General features: G+C 39.8%; 2 protein-coding genes across 3 annotated transcripts; both read right to left on the reverse strand.

Moving 5' to 3' along the window:
- Positions 1–110: 110 nt before the first annotated feature.
- On the reverse strand, positions 111–1,956 carry LOC118562802. The gene is made up of 4 exons (XM_036135679.1): positions 1,725–1,956; positions 1,435–1,603; positions 743–893; positions 111–592 (listed from the first exon to the last, which is right to left on the reverse strand). The coding sequence occupies exons 1-4, from the start codon at positions 1,831–1,833 to the stop codon at positions 389–391; spliced, it is 633 nt and encodes a 210-aa protein (XP_035991572.1). The 5' UTR covers positions 1,834–1,956; the 3' UTR covers positions 111–388.
- A 9,859-nt stretch (positions 1,957–11,815) lies between these two features.
- On the reverse strand, positions 11,816–18,721 carry LOC118562905 (interleukin-1 receptor-like 1). 2 transcript variants are annotated; one of them, XM_036136100.1, is made up of 7 exons: positions 18,545–18,721; positions 16,069–16,134; positions 15,780–15,903; positions 15,503–15,648; positions 15,227–15,379; positions 13,426–13,578; positions 11,816–13,350 (listed from the first exon to the last, which is right to left on the reverse strand). In XM_036136100.1, the coding sequence occupies exons 1-7, from the start codon at positions 18,618–18,620 to the stop codon at positions 13,016–13,018; spliced, it is 1,053 nt and encodes a 350-aa protein (XP_035991993.1). In that variant the 5' UTR covers positions 18,621–18,721; the 3' UTR covers positions 11,816–13,015. The 2 variants fall into 2 exon arrangements, with proteins under 2 accessions (XP_035991993.1, XP_035991992.1); XM_036136099.1 differs by having other exon boundaries at positions 15,780–15,909; positions 18,545–18,719.
- Between the last annotated feature and the right edge of the window lie 978 nt (positions 18,722–19,699).

Raw genomic sequence — 19,699 nt, forward strand, 5'->3', positions numbered from 1 at the left:
TTTGTTAATTAAAATCGATAGCATGGAAAAAATGAGAAATAACCAGACTATTTTTTTTGTCACAGTTACAGATTTCATGCAGGCTGTATTTATAGAGGTATGACTGTTATCAAGAGATTCACAAGAACAAGCCATTTACCCTTTTATGTGTTCGGTTTTGAAGGTGCTAAGTGACGCTTCAAAGGTGTCAGAATTAAGTCCAGATTTGTATTTTTTCTTTAATGTTGACAAAGGTGCAATTCACGGTGGTCGTCGGCATAACACATACATAATGCAGTGGTTCCCTGCAGGAGGTTAACAACCGGCGGAGCAATGGCGTTTAGAGGACGTAGGAAGCAAACGGTCCTAGATTCAAACAAGTCAACACCGTGGAGTTTAGATGAGGTTTTCAGGTAATAACACAGAAATAGTAAACACTCTTACGTACGACTGTGACGTTGACGGCCCTCCTGAAGGTCCACGGGATTCCTTGTTCACTTATTTGTCTGTCACAGTAATATACCCCCCTGTCCTCTTTGTAGACCGTGCAGAGTCGTAGCTGACCCTCGTTTTCACAGGAGGTTCTGCGCTGCGCAGACACGGCTTTGTTTTTCTGAAAGAGCGAATGCATGAGTGGCTGTCTGCTGACATCTGGCAGCGCGTGATCTGTTAGGGCACTGATGGAGTACCCGATTCATGGAAAACCATTTTAAGTGTTGTAAAATGTTTTTTTTTTTTTATCTTGAGCTTGTGTGCACTTCACCTTGTACCAAACGACGCCCGTGTTGTTGTAGCAGGTATAGCCGGGGCAGCGGATGATCCCGCCTTCGCCCACCAGCAACATCACGCTGCTCTCGCTGTGCTGAAAACATCTCAAGCTAGTTCTGTTGATGACGTGCAGAGTCAAGTTTGATCTGCAACAACAGCGAAGATTACCAAATAGAAAAGTTCATTAAAACCTTCTGCCTTTAATATCCAAGAAGCTGCCGTATAAAACTGCGATAATATCCAACGGTCACCGTATTATAAATGTAGACATAGGATCAGCAATACTCCAATCAAATCAGTTTGAGCATTCAGATTATTGAAACATATGCTTTAAGGAACACCCTATAAATATGAACCTGACATTCAAAGCTCTTAAAGCAATATAGCGAATGGAGTTAAAACAAGGAGCTGCCATTGAGAGGATTCATGGATGTAATGAAGGAGGGAATGCAAACAGCTGGCAGAGCAGGATGATAGGGCGCGGGGGGACATGGAGGTAGATAAACTGTTGTTGGGATCTTCTTACCAACGGAAGTTTTTGCTGTTAACATTGCATTGTAAACGCTTCTTCTCCACTGAGAAAACCTAAATGAACATCATTCACGGTTCTGACTCAACCATAGCTTTCAGTTAAAATCAATGCTTCTATCGTAATCGTACTCATAAATTAATGGCGATATTACTCACCCTGCGAGGCTTCTGTATGCTCCACAATCTTCCACTTCAGCCACAAACTCTTTGCCACATTCTTTGCCTTTATCAGCCTTGAACCACTTCATAGGGAACTCCATTGATGTATCGCAGGGCATCATAAAGGCTTCCCCCTCCACAACTTTGTATCTATTGAGCTGCTGATCTGTAGACATGAATTCCGCACCTGCATCAATACTCAAACAAGCTAATAAACGCCTGCATGCAACCCTTGAATTGTTCGGCGCTTTGATATCAGTTTTGCAGATGAAAGCTTGAATGAGTACCTGCTATTGTCCTCCGTTGTTTTTGCCCACAGCATCCCTCTGAGATAGTTGGAAAGAGAAAATAAAACAGAAGAAATCCGGTTCGCACGCTCTGTTTCCTAAACCACATACTCGCCGATACTGTTGATCTAGGATGTCACAGATCTTTACATCTCACTGATCATTTTCATGACCACCCAGAAGTGGCGTCTTAGGTTTTTTTTTTTCCTCCTTTTCATTGTCAGTGTTTGCGTCCTCGCTCTTGAGGGGTAAATCTTGTGGTATCATTTTCACAGGACATGCTGTCTTCATAGTGGGTTGACGCACTGTTTCCTGTTTGCTTGTTTTTGAGCATGATTTCTATGAAATTTGTCATGGTAGCCACTTCCTGTACAATATTCTTTCTGGTGGGGAGATGTCTTTTTTGATGTTTTGATTTTGAAGATAGGTACAAAAAGAAAAAAAAAATCCTATCAAAATCAGGGAGAAATAGAAATGCAGAATTTAATTTATTAATGCAATTTTTCTCTCAAAGTACATGTAGTTCTTTAAGCCTTAATACATATGTTATGGTAAACTTGCACAATCTGTTTAGACCCCCAGTTTTCTGTCTCACATCCGCAAGTCTTTCAATCTAATCTATATCATCCCACCTCTGGCCCTTGCATCTTGCTGCAAGCATATGCAGCACTTGATTAAAAACTCTCCACAGTCTACATGACCTACTAAGATATGCCTGCAACACTGCAAATTTTAAAAGCGTCCCTTATTGCAAATGCAAATTAGAAGATGCAGCACTCTTCGCTTCATTTTGATAAATTTTCTCATTATGTTTGCATCTCTGACACATTCTCCATGCTTTATAAAGAGGATGAGCCCTGGTAATGTACGTATACAGGTGAACGCTCAAAGATCATGACACGAGAACAACTCTTAACATCATGCGCCAAGTAGTTTTAGTCCATGACTTAACCAAAGTCTGCTGGATTTGCCTATGATACAGGAGCTTTCTACACCTCCACTATCAGTTTCAGCCTTTTTGTGGTGCAGGAAACATTAGCAACATTGTGATACCTGATGAAGTCATCACTACTATATGAATTATTGTTCTATGAGCTTTTAGAGTTTATTACGAGACCTATCTTTATTTGAACAGACGCAAAGTGGGTAACCAAAATCCTTTACTGCATGTAGAAACAAAGAAATAAAACATATAAAACAGCAATGAAATGTTGAACAAGAGTTGTTGTAGGGGAGGGACTAAAGAACTGAGTTACAAAGAAATGCATAATCTGGATGAGAAAACACCACAATTAAGACTTTTAAAAAGTGTTATATTTTAAATCCTGATGGTGTCAAAATAAAAAAATAAATGAAGCAAAAGTTATAAAGGTAACAAAAAAATGTATTTGAGTTTTATTTGCACAAACAGATAGGCACGAGTCAAAGGCCTCCATGCATGGCATTTCCCCTGCACCACTGCACGCTGTGAATCATTCTTGTTCAACACTTTAGTCAGTGTGCACTGTTTTAAAGTGCTTTTTAAATAAAGTTGGCTTGGCTATGTTAAGTAGTTATAGTAAATAACATAATTTAAAATCAATTTAAAGGACAAAAAGGGCAGGGAAATTGTAGTTGCATTAAATTCAAAGATAGTCTTCATGACTAAAATCTATCTAAAAACAAAATAATAATTTTCCAAAGCCTGAATATTAACCTGAGATTTTTTTTCAATCTAAAATCTCATTAAGAATTTTAAAAACAATAAGATTTTCCAGTAACTCTGAGAATGCATTTGTACATAAGAAAAACAATGATCTGAAACAACATCTGAAACAGTAGAAGTGGGGCAATGATATTGTTTGTGACATACAGTATTTGACCTTTGATTGTGGTGCGATCAGCCTGAAGAACAGCCTTTCCCATGGTGTTTGCTCTGGTTCAAAACTAACCCCAACTTCCAGGGAATGGTACATTTTTCATGCTTACTGTGAGCCACAATTGGTGTTAGTCCTTGAGAATTGTTTTGAACGGGGTATCATTTACCTAAATGTTCATATCTGCATGCAGATTTTCTTGGAAGTGCATGGCTCTTTTGGATCTGGGCAAACAGCTTTATGCAAAGAGATTTGATCCTCTTGACAAAATAATTTTTAGGGGCTGTGTGAAACATGCAAACTGTGACCTGGTGCGATATGGTTCCACTTTTTTCTTTCTTTCTTTTTTTTTGGCACTCAAACAAGCATGGGTGGAAGAGGTAGTCATTGTTGTAATGTTAAACGTCAATAAACAAATCACAAATTAACAATAGAGCGCCCGCAAATAGATAATCCAAATAATAGAATATGAAACGTTTTTGAAAAACCCGAATGAGTCGAAATACAGCCAGAGCAGATGACTGCAATGGGCAAGTAGCGGATATAAACTCTATTGATAGGATCTTTTTCATTAGCATGACAAGCTGCAGTGAAAGATTATGTGAGCAGATGACACAAGATTGTGTAGACCAGCTGCTCACCACAGACAGCTCAGGTCTCGTTCTAATCTTTTAGTTCTCACTGAGACATATTTGATGTTAAAATGCTCTGCAATAAAGTGTTTGATTGGTACTCCAAGGCATACAAGACTCCCATACAACCTGAGCCAGACCTCATAATTTTCGGATGTCCTCGGGTGTAGAGGACTATACCCGCTACAATGTGGCAACCATTAGAACTGGGACTGGTTGTTGCCAAGAGACTAATCCTGAGGGATTGGAGGTCATCTGTTCCCCCTTCATTTCACCTTTGGGTGACGGACATGATGTCCGTAATACAGATGGAAAGGTTTCGTAAAGGCTCTAAAGGCACTTTTTTATATTATTGGAATCCCTTCCTGGAACACTTTTCACAGACTAGATTAAGCTGAGCAAACTTTTCCATGGACTCTCTCCTCGGTCACCCCTTAATGGGTGTATATATTCTCATGTATGTGACTATGTACACATTGGTTATGTGTGTACACCATTTGTCGACTGGAATGTTTTATGTATGATCAGTGCATCTGGGCTTTATCTGTTTTGTCTGTTTGTTTATCTGTATGTTCTAAACCTTGAAAACTTAAAATAAAATTTATAAAATAAAAAATGCTCTGCAAAAGTTTGAAATCACCCCAAGCATGTGTGAAATTTGTTTATATGAAACAAAGACTTTTTTTGCAATCTTTGGAAGCATTAGAAAAAAAAGAGATGAATATTCTTCCAGAATTTCTAAGTCTTGTGAATGTATTCTTTGGACTTGGGCTGCATTGTGCATTGTCTATGCATCTCTATTACAGGATTGTGACAACACATTTTGCAGTGTGTTTAAAACTGAGAAAAGAAGAGGATCAAAGCAGCTTGCTTTTTACATCATACTGTATCTATGCATTTTAATAGAAAGCTGAGTGCAAGGTAAAGGGTTGCAAAACATGTCCACAAACAATTGTTGTGATCTGCAGGTGTTGAACCTTAATTGTACTGCCAAAACTGGTTAAAATTGCAACAAGTAATTGTTTTATGGAGATTAAATCATATGAACCGAAATTTGTGAAGATCAGACATAGCAGAGTGGTTATTGCCACAAATAAAATAAAAAAATAATGGAAAATAATAATGGAAATGGAAAATAATAATAAATAATAATAAAACAGACCCAAAACAGATCTAAAATGAAGAAAAAGTATATTATATTCTGTAACAAAAGAAAACAATGTCACAACAAGGTATTATCACTGATGAAGGCACACAACATATAAGTAAAACATAATAAAGACATTAAAGCATTTTAATGAATATTTGTTCTTTATATGTTTTTTACAACTTCATGAACAGCTCTGGGGATAAAAACAATCAATGCAGCTGACAGGAAGCATAACTAGTTGCTTACTATTTTGGAAATACAGCCACCTTCAGATAAAACAAATAAACATTAAAAACATAACTTGCTGCTTTCAGACATTTAGATTTGCAACAATCAAACAAATTCAACCAAGCAGATAAAATCAAACTAAGCCGGCTGCTACTATTTAGGGAACACTTTTTACTTGGTTAGGGGGTCAACAAGTCTCCCAAACAGACCTAGCATTTTATGTTCTCTGTCCCTTCATCGTTCTCTTTTTGCCTCCTCTGTTTTCCAACAACCTTCGCTAACGGCCTCTTCTGCACTCTCATCACATTTTCTCTTCCTTTTCCCTCCAATTCCATCCTTTTTATTATTTCACTACAAGATAAATACATATATTAAACGTATATTTAAAGTGTATTGCTTTGTACTTACCTAAAATAAGCTCTAAATTGGATAAGGTTAAAAGTAATTTCATCCATCTGTTATGTATTTGGATGGACCCAAAAGACAACCCGAAAACAGGTCAGTGACGCTTTGATGTTTTATTAAAAGGAAAGGTTTGCACGGCCCTTGCAGCGTGCGGCTCACGCTCATCGGCTGGCAGCTCCTGGAGGTGAGAAGACAAGTTAGTGATCAGCGGAGCCAGACAGAACTGTGGACTTGAAGCTAGATCACTAAACCTGGTGTAGAGCGGGGTTGTCAGGGTTACTTCTGGTCCCTGAGAGCGGCAGAGTCCGTGTAGGAATCCAGGGTCGTTTGTCCTAGTCCAGTCCGGGTCCGATAGCGGGAGGTCGATTGATAAGGCAGAGGTTTCCGAGGGCAAATCCAAAAGGAGGTTCCAGGTCCAGGTCCGGGTCAGAATCCAGAAACAGAGACAGTTTAGGGGACAGGCAATCTCAGGTACTCACGGGCTGATTTGGTTAGAACAGGGGTGGGCAGTCCGAGATCCAGAGGCTGACAGGCAGAACTCAGGTGGGCAGGAAAATCCAAGAAGGGCAGAGCTGGCTCAAAAACAGGGCAAAAACAGGTCGGGCTTCAGACGGACAGACGGGTTATTCAGAAAGGGCTGGAAGTTCTCACCGAGATGGCTCGAGACGTTCTGGCACTGGAGGCTGAGAGGCACGGCACCTTTATACTGGTGAGGTGGAGCCGGAGCAGGTGACAGCAATTAACAGCCCCAGTGCCAGGAACGTTACACCATCATCATAAAGAAAAGAAAGTGAAACTTTTATATGTAAAAATAAATGCTTCATGCATTATAAAAAATGTAAATTGGTGATTAGATGTTTAAGGTGGCAGTAAGATTTTAAATGTAGAGTATAGGCCACTTCACCTGGTCACTGTCACCTGCCGCCACTAATCAAGCCTGACTCAGCCCACCTGTCAAACCAGCTACATAAACCCTCCTCAGCCTGCTCTTCTCCGCCGGAACGTTGTCGTTGCTCTGCCTGCAACCTTCATCACGCTGCTTGTGACCTCCGTCCGTCCGTCCGTCCGTCAGTCCTTCCTCCTTCGACTCCCTCATCGCCTCCTTCGCCTCATGCCTGTCCTGCTCTCCTTCTTCGTGCCTGCCGGCAGCTCTCCCTGCGCCTAAGAACGCTTGTTGCTGTGCTGCCAGTTCCTCCTCGATCCCAGCGCTCACTCACCTGCCCAGGAGGCTTCCTGGTTCCCAGCGCCTACTGGCTCCGCAGTGCAGCACCCACGGTCCACCTGCTCCAGCTGTCACCATCCACCTGCTCCTGTCCGGTGCAGCCCTCTGGTTCCTATCATCCACTATCCATCATTCCTTCAATAAAACTCTTAAACGAACCTCAGTGTGTGGCTTGATCCGGGTTCACTAAACGCAGTCCTTGACACTGGCTGAGTGGGTTTTTACACTGTGACGCGTCTCCTAGAAGCCTGATGAGCCCCACTTACATTTTCCAATTTATTTTCCGAAGTTATGATGATGCTTAATCAAAACCAATACACTTATGATCAACACTGAAAAATAAAGCAAAATGACATTCAAAATAATGACCTGGAATGACGATGATAAAAAACGGTGACTAAGGTTGACGGTGATTATAACGACGATCAGGGTGCTTATTGAAGTCAGCGGGGGAACTGACTTCCTGGGAGGGCATGCTGCTCCCCAGTTCTTCCTCCCCATCCCCGGATACCTCCCTCTGCCTCATCATACTGCCACACATGTAGGACCTTGGGCGGTGGGGGTATTGCTGGGCAGGATTTCCCAGCACTGCTGTCCGATGACATTTTTGGCCCCAATTTTATTATACATCTTAGGCACTTTTATTTATAACATTCTAACAACACACTTGTACGTAGGGCATTAATTGAAGTGGGAGGGCATGGGGGAGGGGCCTGATTGTGTAGGCCTCACCCCTGGTGGCTTCTTCGCATTTAGACATTGAGGGTTCTGGGTATAGGATAAATGGGGGGGAGGGGGGCCTGCGCCGGGCACCCCTTTTTTGGCTCTCCCAGTTTTAATCGCACAATATGGGGGAACAATATGGAACAACACAACATTTAAGCAGGCAGAGGTATCCCACCATCCTGCTCTCCTCCATTAGTGGTGCCTTGACCCGCTGGTGCGTTTGTGGTCCTCGGTGTCCGGGGCTGGATGATCGGGGAGGTGCCAGCTTACTCTTGGCGGCTGCTTTCTGGAGTCTGGCCCCCAAGGCTGTGTTGGGGCCCCCGCCCGTGGGCGGGGCACCCCAGAGCCTCGGGTCTCTGAGCCCATGGCTGGATCCACTCCCACGTAGCTGGCTGAATGGTTGACACCGAAGCTAACCAGATAGAAGTGGGCATGCGCAGCCAATAAGCGGAGTTTAGCAAAAAATGAGCAAGCAAACTGGCTTTACGTGAGTGCATCAGAATGATTGGCATGTGGAACAACCTATAGATAAAGTGATACCACCGGAACTTGCGGGACAGACCAATCCCTGCCATTCGGACCAAACGGCAGGGATTGGTCAGAGTTTTTACAGGCCTGCAGCTTTCACAGAGATTACATTTTTTTACCTCCTTTTTCTGAATTCATAATGTATTTATTACTGTCAGGATGGAGGGACCTTTTCACCCACCGTAAAAAGTGTTTCTGAACAGGATTCCCCACTATATCTTTAAAGTTGAGACACACCAAATCTGAATTTGTGGCAGAAATCATAGCAATAATATCTGGTTGAAGTGAATGGGTCTGGGCAGATTCGCTTGCTGTTCTATGCACCTATGTCTGCTTAGATCCAAACAAGGTTAGACCCCTGGTTTATCTTGGTTGGAGCTATGAAGCAATTTGATGAGAAAGTCATGAGTCGGACAGGAAGAGAAACACAGTGGTAAAGATTTGTGGAAAATGCAAAAATAAAATCTCTAAACTGGAAAAAAAAACTGTACGCAATTTCTGGCCAGGTTTGTCTCCATATAAGTTTGTCTGGAAACGCACAGCTCAAGAAATAATAAACAATACGTTTTAATGAACAATATACTTACCCATGGTAGGAGCTCAGAAGTACAGAACGCAGATTAAAATGTGAAACAATTAGTTTTCAGGCAGGGCGTCTGGAGCTGAGTTTAAATATGACCACGTAACACTCACTGCTCATCTTTCTCAGGTAGAAGGTTAATACATTAGCTGTCTTTTGGTTGACTAATTTTCTGATGACTTCAAAGGAAAGCAAACAATTTCAAGACCACTGAGGGGTGGTTGTAGGATTAGAAGGACAACAGTCACCAGAGTGTTACTACCAACAGCCATCAACCCCCGATGTGAGTGGAAACTCCCCCACTCTAAAGCTGTACACAAGAGGATGAGTAAAATCTATTTCCTGAGGAAGCTCGGATCTATCAGTGCATTTAACAAGATTTTGAAGAGTATTTCTTTTCAAATGGTTTGTGGTTTGTTTGGGGAGTAGCAACAGAGCCAACTAACACCTAACCAGGCTAAAGTGAGCTGTAGGAAGGACAAATCTGAGGCGATGGAGAAGAACACCTTCTCCACAGCAGACTAGTCATACAGCAGCACACCATCTCACATCAATGACAACAGCTTCGCTGTCATAGCAAATGGTGCTAAAAATATTTCCTGCAACAGCCTATTACGATTCACAAAGTCCCTCAACCCTGTATATCTCAGGGTTTCCACTACATGTAATTAATCGTGGCGCACCGTTACAGCTAGATAAAAGTCGTCACACCTTCATTATTACAGAATGAGAAAAATTTACCACATTCACCTCCTCGTCTTGTTGGCCGGCATCTCTGAGTCATGTAACAGAGGCTACCAGTACCTGTGGTCATAGTGGAACTGCGCACCACTGGCATATATGAGCGCAAAATGTCGATGTTTGAATGGTAGATGCTCACTGAAGCTGTAGTCATTCTTCCAGAACTTTCTTTATTAGCTATGTTTACATGCACAAAATTCCTTGATTGGCTTTAAATGTGTGAAATTCAAAGTGAAAGTAATCAGAATTCACCCTTTAAGTGGGCAAAAATTCAATAATCCAAAATGGCATGCGTTTACTTCCACCAGGCTGTGTTGAGAATAGAAGCTTTCTGATATATGCAGAGTGGGGCTGAATGAAATGTATATAAAATTATTCCTATTGACCTGATTCTGATCACAATAAACTGGTTGCCACCTTTACATAACGTATTTTTATTCCGATCTTGTCATGTTTATATCTTCCATAGTGTCCCGGAAGTGACAAACACGGAGACAGTGTATGGTTTAAATGGTTGGTATTCCCAAGTTGGCCCCAAATATCTGATTTGGTTTCACCCATCTGTAACCCACACACGTTTGTTGGCTGGGTCTGAGCTGGGGCCCATTCAAGGCCCACCATAAACCCATCTGGGGAAACACACTTGGGGCCACCATGGAAACTGAGGACAAAATTAGTTCGGTGGCTGTTGGATTTCCCAAATGGGCCCCAAATATTAGCCCCGCTGTGCCCCATGCTGTGCGTTAACAAATCACCCCTTTTGAGTTAACAACACAAATATACAAACAGACATTTTCATTTGCTTGTGGTTAATGATTAGTGATTCCGATTGCAATCATAAATTAAGCTTGTTAACATTTACTGGTGGCTGATCTGACCTGGTTTCACAACTGGTTAAACACCCCTTTTTGTGGTAAATAAGGTTTGTAATTATTAGTTGATAAGCCCAATTCCTATTTACAGTCATTAAAGGCGGGTACCCGTTACCCCTCACATGGTGGTGGCAGCATCATGTGGTGGGGATGCTTTGCACCAGCAGGGTCAGGGAAACTGATCCAAGTTAAGGAAAAGATGGATGTGCTAAATACAGGGATGTTCTTGAGCAACACCTCTGTCAGTCTGGCTGTAAATTGAGACTGGGACGGAGGTTCTCCCTCCAGCAGGACAATGACCTGAAGTGTACTGCTAAAGCCACCCTCGACTAGTTTAAGGGGAAACGTTTAAATCTGTTGATATGACCTTGTCAAATTTGAGAACCTTAACCCAATTGAGACTCATTGGTTAAAGTTGAAGATCTCTGTTCATAAGTGAAAACCATCCAACATGAAGGAGCTGGAGCAGTTTTTCATTCAGAAATGGGCAAAGCTCATAGAGCAGTTGTGTACGCTGAAGTTTTCTGTTATATTGTTATATCGGCTGCTTGCTTCACAATAAAAAAAATAACACATCTTCAAAGTTGTAGGCATGTTCTGTAAATGAAACGGTGAAAACTCTCAAACGATTCACTTTAACTCCAGGTTATGAAGCAACAAAACAAAACATTAAAAAGTGCCAGCGACACTGAGCATAAATCTAAACATGGAGGAAAACTGAAATATTGAAACCAAATACAAAAGAACGATCATTCCTGTCCAACTTGGTTGAATCCCTTTGTGGTAAAGCAGGGTCATTTCGTGTCTCTGGTACAGGGGACCTAGGTTTGAATCCCACCTGTGCCAGGCCTGGGATCCAACATAAAAACAGACTTGCTAAGTCTTTGTGCAAGTTGTACTGACTTACATTGGTGATCCCTGACTAAGGGAGGAGCTGCGAGGACTCATCATCCTATCTGATTTGGTTGTGCATGGCTACTTGATGGATTTTCTAGTTCATCTTTCTGAACCCAGATTCTGCTAACTATGTAGCCCAAGCTTCCGGGGAAGTAGTCTGATTAGGGGCTAATCAACCAATCAGACATGACATGAGAAACACTTGACAGTCAGTGAAGAAATGTTTTCCGTTATTTTATTTTCAGATACTTTATTTTAGAAAGTCTTGTCAAATCAACAATCCACAGCTAATTGTAAATAATTCTTGAATGTTAGATGATTTATATAATATTGAAGTGTTCTATAATGTAGCAAAATTACTAGATACATCTATTTTTTGTATCATCGTAGAAGAAACTTTTCACATCTGCTGGAAGGTTTCCTACAAACAGTGTACAATGAGAAAAGTCATATATTCCCCATAGTTTACAGATTCTTGGAATCCACAGGTTGGAATGGAAAGTTATTTAGACTATTTAGACCAGATCTAAATGATCCAGTGAGAACATTTCTAAAAGAGATCTGAGCAAAAGCAGTCAGTTAGAAGGCCTAAACCTGAGTTGTCCGTGTACAAAACAACAAACTTATGACAGATTTAACTTCACATTCTTCTATTCAGTTGTATTGTGCTAAAAATCACATTACTTGGATGACTCAAAGTAATAAAGTGGAATTAATGCAATACAATACCAATGAATAATTTTCACAGATCAGGTGTTCCCAGCTAATAATGTCACTGTGGTACTCTGTAGTCTACATGCACAGTGGGGAATATAAGGGAAGTATTTGACCCCCTGCTGAGTTACATCTGTTACGATGTAGTGTGTTACCTAAATTGTTTTGGTTACTGTGGTTCAACCTGCCAAGCCAAGACCCTGCATGAAGCTCCAAACACAGGGTGACCATATTTTTACCATTTCCCAATAATTCCTCAAACAACCATCACTTTTAAATCACCAAGCTTCTAGCTGATGTGTTTGGAGTCAATTCCAGCCTTCTGTAGATCTTTTGTCTTGGCCTTCGGTTCTGTGGTCTGTGGTGGTTGAGAAGCTGAAATTTACTAGATTGATTTTGTGGACTAGAGTGCTTTACACAACAAAGTTATTGTCTTTTTAAATAATTTGCTGATCGTGTGCAGCATTAGCCACACAACTAATCTGAGTTCTGGTTGTACTTTAAGGGATCAAACACTTAATTCACTCAGCTACATGCAAACCAACCTGAGCATTTCATGTAATACATTTTTGTCTGACAATATCATTATTAAATTGAAACTACCATAAAATGTAGAGAATGTGCAAAAGTGTCCAAAGTTTAATCCTGCCTTAATGTGTTTAACCAAACGGATTGGTGTTCATCATATTTCATATGCTGTATGTGCAGTGTAAACTGATTAGTTAGGATCTGGTATCATCTTAGAATTCTTGTTCTAAAAGGCCCATTTTTGGTGCTTGCTGTGGGGCCAGTAAGTGATAACGTAGCTGCTTCCAGAAGGAGGAGGAGGGTGGACCTCCCTTCCAGGTGACGCTATTTCCAGCCTTACTGAGAAGCTGCAAAGCCTCTGGAAAGGAGCCTGATGTCGAGGCCTCCATCTGCTCCGTGTTTATGAAAATCAAGCGCGTCTTCTTCTCCGCAAGAGAAGCATGGATGGCACTCAGCACCTCGCTTCCTAGCTCAGGATCCGGAAAGCTGGGAACCAGAATCACAGCCCGGCTCTCATCTATGCAGTCTAACACGGCCTCAGCCACAGCTGCAAAGAGCACAAGCATAGGGTCAGTATTACATTGTTAGTATTTATGAGTCCAGGTTTTTTATGTAAACTTACCTTGACCAGGTAATACGTCTTGATCATAAAGACAGAGGCTGTAACCGAACTGATCTTCCAAAGTACTCGCCAGGTATTTCCTGTCTTCTTCACTCAGTCCTCCATCAGTGACACTTTTGTAACACAATAAAAACGCGTCGTAGATTTTCCCATCTAAACATAAAAAAATAGTACCCTTTGTCAAGCAAACTACAGCCCATCAAAGTTCACTACTAATTTAGAGACTCATTCTCGTACAAAATAAGCTGAACATCTGCAATGTTTCTATCACTTTTTACAGTTAACTATTAGTTGTTGTTTCTTCTGTGCTTTTAGCCTTGTAACTTTCTTAAGCTTCTCCCTCTGTTGTAAAAGCTGTGTGGAAAATAGAACATTTGCACAAACCAAGGGTGGCAAATCACAAACCAGATTTTAAACCAGGTTGAGCCAAATACAAAGAATCTCTGCTGCTGTTGTTGGGTTGAACTGATTTTTACTCATCAAGATTTCTAGGCAAGGAAAAGTGATATGCAAGTGAAACCAAATTGTCTACATTTATTTTAGCCCGTGTTCCATCAGTGGAAATGCTAAGAATGCATTCATGACATAAGGAAAAAAATATGACTTCCTAAAAAAAGTGGTCTTAAGGGTGAGTTGAGCCATGTCAGGGAGTAAGTTAAGCCATCTGGTAGTAAATTGACTCATTAACTTATTCCGCTTTAAACATGGGCATTATTTTGAATGATCCTAAAGGAAACTTTAAACTATAGCAGGTCAAATAGAAAAATATTTTAATAAAAATGATGATATGATTGAACACTGTCAAGAGTATTATAACTCGTTTTCTGAAGAATTGACTAATCCATATTGCACCCCTCACAGTTGCAGGGAACTATAAATGGCCACTCTCTCTTTGCAGTTTTTCCCAGCCTTTTAAGGTTGAGGAAACGTCCATACCACTTCACTTTGAGGAAAATGTACCACCTCTTTCTTTAAAGTAAAAGTAGGATTCTTCTGAGAAATCTTGCTCTCAAGTCTTTGCTCTCAAGATTCTCAACCAAGCTCTAATGGATTTTCCTGCCTTGACTACAGTGGCACCTCTCTCCATTTCCTCAGGGGGAATAAACCCCTAGTCTGTCTTTCTGCTGTATTTTCTTGCCATGGTTACATTTCCACATTGTGTTAAATATTAGGAAGAAAAACAACCTATGTAAATCAATGTAATAGAACATTTAAATAATTATTTAGCATTTTAGACATATTGTTAATCATGCTTCAGTGGCTGAACTTACCCCAATTTATTTGTCTCAGTTTACTTCACAGCCACCACTTTGGAAAACGATGACCTAGCTTAGCAATTCAAGCCTATCTTTAGCTAATTGTTTGATATGGTTTAATATGCAGGTAAATCATCAACATTTATAGTATACATTTTTAGACTTGGGTAAATTTGCTTTCATGTCAAAGTCAGTATAGCAGAAATGTAAAAAGTTTACTTTGACAAGCAAAAACACATTTTTTGTAAAGAAAAGTTACTTACAAAATCCTCACATGCTTCTATTAATCACAGTAACACCAACATAAAGGATGCTTGCGTAATTTATGATCAAATGACAACAAATATGTACCGTTGTCTAGACACAGGGGGTGGGTCAACTTACCCACTGGCTCATCTTACGCCACTCTCCCCTGAGTCAAAATGCACTAACTTCTATAAATCAATTGAGAGTACTTCAGGCTTCCTTTTTTTCTTTGAGACTTCAGGAATATTTTCTGGTGCAGCTGCATTTTGATATAAGGTTTGCAGGTCAAATAGACTTACCTGAGGTGTTTTGTTGGCAACATTTTAAACCAATGCTGTCCCTCAGGAAAAGGGTTACATCCACTTTAAACTTCACAAGTATAAAAATGGTCACAGCCATCACCACCGTGATACACACTGCGCATACAGTTATGATAGAATAAGAGAGGCCAGCTGCAGGGAAACAATTAACAGCAGGGAATCAGTACTGCAACACAAAACACATTTTTATACAGTAAAACTAGTAATTTGTGATGTGCAATAGAGAATATTAGCTCAATTTTTAAATTGCTATACCTGTTTTATTGAGGGTGATTGTGGCAAAACGTGTGAATTCATCACTTTCAAGTTTGCAGGTAAAATTAGTAGACAGATCCTCCTCCAACACTTCTCTGAAGACTAGAGACGCGTTCATCCAATGGGACATCTCTTCACTAATATTGCTGAAAAGCACAGGAAATACACAGCATCATTAAGCTATTATTGTGTGTGTGTGTGTGTGTGTGTGTGTGTGTGTGATTTTTTTCTATAGTATCAATCCAACTGCATACAAAAATGTAAGTTCAGCACTTACCATGGGTTTGTAAAATTGTAGAAATACCGAAGGGTGTCATTTCTTTCTACAAATTCATTTTTTCTCAACCAGAAAAGTGAACTTCCACAGGAATCTATGACTGCTGTACAAGTAATCAATGCAGCTGTGCCTTGAAAAAAGTTAATGTAAGAATTAAACATAATAATAACAATAATAATAATAATAATAATAATAATAATAATAATAATAATAATAATAATAATAATACTGATGCAAAGAAATGTAGCATGTCTATTTGTGTCTCAATGCTGCATACAAAAAAACTCACCAAGTTCTACTTCAATAACTTCACCATTCATTGGAGAATAGATTCCAAGGTTTGGCAGAGGCTCTCCTACACAGAAAAACAAATGTTTCTCTTTAGGCCTTAACCAGAATTTAATTAATTTAACAAATAAACTGATAAATGGCCTTTATATTATACCTGTTTGGATATCAAGTACCACTGTAAAGGAAGTATTGCATGTTTGACCAGAATACAAGAAAGACCATGTGCAGATGTAGACTCCACTTTCCTCTAAATCAACCCTTGGGAGGTAACGTTTTGATAACTTGATCACTTGATGTGATTTATAGCACTTAAAGCTATAGTTGGTAATCCTGTTCAGAAACAGGATTACCAACCTTGTTAGTTTCACTTGCAGGCTGCGCATGCACACTTTTGATGTTTACGTGTCCTGGTAGCTTAGCGGTTAGCTTCGGTGTTAGCCGTTCATTGTAGTTCCGCTGCTCTCACTGTATACTTTGAATATTGCTGAGAGTCGCAAGAAGCAAACTGCATACACGTTTATGAGAATAAGAGGAAGGACTCATTAGAAAGAAATAAGATGTTACGGATTATGAGATTACAGAGAAAGGCAGTTACCATGGAAACAACAGACAGACAACAGACATTGGAGACGGAGAGCTTGACATACTTAGATTGGACAGAATGACTGATTGGGGAAATTGTGTCAGCTAGGACACATCTACATTATAGTATGATCTTCTCCACCAATGTGATGAACAGAACACTGATATCATACTGGGCCCGTCCCTGAAAGGGTGGACATAGTGGGTCCTAGTTAATGTCTGCGTGAGGAATGAACGGGCACTATCTACCTGTCTCGCATTGTTTCTGTATGTGAGCCCAGCACTGAAGCTGTAAAAATCCCTCTGCCTTTTAGATTAAATATGTTAAAATATAGTTTCTGTTTCAAGAGTCTTTTTATTACTACAGCAGTCCACAATAGAAACACCACAATTTATTAGGCAAAGAACCTGGGGTGACCGCAACCAGGTCAATTCTATAACAAAGACCAGAGAGGATTTGGGAGATTCTTTTCACGAAAACACCCTGAGGAGCAGAAGAGATGGTAAGATGGTCTTGTGCATGCGCAGTTATTCTGATAAAATAAAATATCAGATTAGATATCAACATGTGAACATTTCTTAATAATAAAATAGTGTTTATGGTGGAGTCCTGTAATGAAACTGTATGATTTACTTCATTACTGTCTCTATCATTTTTGGGGTAAATGAAGCCATAAATATGAACCCTTGTAGGTCAGTATTTTGCAGAAGAACCTTTGGCTGCAGTCACAGCATTGTGACTCTGTGGCTATGTCTCAATCAGGCTGGAACACCCTGACATAGCAGTTTTACTCCTTTCTTCCTTAAAAAAAGACAGCACGAATTGTCAGGTTACTCAGCAGTTGGGCATGAATGGCTCTTTTCGAGTCCAGCTGCAAATTGTCAATAGGATCTGGACTTTTCTTTGTTGCCTTTGAACCATTTATTTGTAACTTTTTGCTGCATGTATGTATTTGCAAATTGAATCAGATTATCCTCCAGAATTTTGCATTTTGTTCTGTTTTATTGTTCCCTCTACATTTACAATCCTTCCAGGACCTGCTGCAGAGAAGCATCCCCAGAGCACGATGCTGCCATCACCGTGCTTTATGGTGTAGATGCTGTGTTTCTGATGATGTGCCATTTCGAGTGTTCCCTAAACATAAAGTGTCGTCTGATGACCTGAGAGGTCAGATTTTCTCTCATGAGACAAATTAATCTTCTTCTTGGAGTGTCTACAATATGTTTGATTATTTAATGAAACCCTTATTTTATTTTTACCCACACAGGTGTGCCTTTTGGAGAACCTGGACCTTTTGTTCTATGCACAGTCTCTCCCATCTGTGCCATTTAAGGTTTAACTCCTTAAGAGGGGTTTTAGGTGTCTGGGTGGCCTCCCTTATCAGTCTTCTTGCTCAAATTATACAGGGTTACTTGTACAGGAGCCTTTTTTATTGTACATATAACTACTTATCAAATGCTGAAGCAAAATTTTACTTGAGAACTTTTATTTTATAATTTAAATACATTTCCATACAGATTATAATGTTCCAAACAAACAGAAAACCTCAGAAAAAAAATTTGACCTGACAATTTATATAAAGTGAAAGTACTGCTACTGGGGGGTAAAGAATTTTAGTTTAGCTACTCTATTTCAGATGTTACCAAATCAGCTTATAAATCCTGTTTTTTTTAATTGACAGTCTACATAGTTTAGTCACAGTTTATTTATTAAAATAGAGACATTCAATTATTCTCGTGGCATAATAAACAACAACTTCTGCGCATTCAATGTTTTTTAAAAAAAATTATCTGTTCCATTTTGTTGCGTGATGTACCATTCTGCATTAAAGCAACCATTTAAACAGTCTTAATGTAAATGTGTGTGGAAGAAACAAGCATCTCTAACTCACCTGAAATGAATGTAAAGAACAGCAGCAGCAGCAGGACCATCTTCAGCAGCATTGTGAGGAACTTTACTGAGAACATTTTGCCTTCTGCCTACATTCCTCCTAAAGTGCAGATAGTCGTTTCCTCAATCTGACCACAGAGTGTGATGAGAGATAAATGAAACTGAAGGACATCACACCATTCCTTATTCCTCTCCATGTCACCCACCAAATCTTCCTCTTCTCTCTCACACTTCTGCAATTCTTATTAGACTATTAAACTTCTTAGAAACTGATTGTACATTTTCCCATACTTATTCCATCATAATTGGTAAGATATAGCAAAACTGGGCTTCAGAATGGTCCCTTGTTGTGATTTTGTGGCTGTAACAAGTCTGAGCAGCTCTGGAAAAAAAGGTAATTTCAGGTGTTAATTCCTTTTCTTTGCACTATTATTCTAACCTCTGGTGGAAGAAAAAGCTTTCCCTGGCTTGTATAAATAAAATGTATCCATCCATCCATTAGGGTTGTAACAATACATCGATTAGCATTGATATGTCGATGAAATGGTTAACGATCCAATATTGATCCATACAGTCATTTTTAAGATGCACTGTTAATTTTTAATTCAGGCATGAGACTATAATGAACAGGTGATCCATCCATCCATCCATCCATCCATCCATCCATCCATCCATCCATCCATCCATACATCCATATACATACATACATACATACATACATACAAACATACATACATACATACATACATACATACATACATACATACATACATACATACATACATACATACATACATACATACAGTACATACATACATACATACATACATACATACATACATACATACATACATACATACATACATACATACATAGCGTAGTTGCTTCCTTTTAGCTTGCTCTTGGTTAGCATCTTAATGAGGATGGCTTCCATGGAAAATATTCCAACTAAAATTGGTTTTCTTCTTACTTATTTTCTTTAAATCATAGATTTCAACAATTAAATTCATCCATCCATTTTCTAACACGTCTATCCCTTATGGGGTACACCCTGGGCAGGTCGCCAGTCCAGGGCAACACAGAGACACACAGGACAAACAACCATTCTTGCACACACTCACAGCTAACAGTCATGTTTTTGGACTGTGGGAGGAAG

This window comes from Fundulus heteroclitus, chromosome 4 (assembly GCF_011125445.2).
Source record: "Fundulus heteroclitus isolate FHET01 chromosome 4, MU-UCD_Fhet_4.1, whole genome shotgun sequence".
Lineage (NCBI taxonomy): Eukaryota > Metazoa > Chordata > Actinopteri > Cyprinodontiformes > Fundulidae > Fundulus > Fundulus heteroclitus.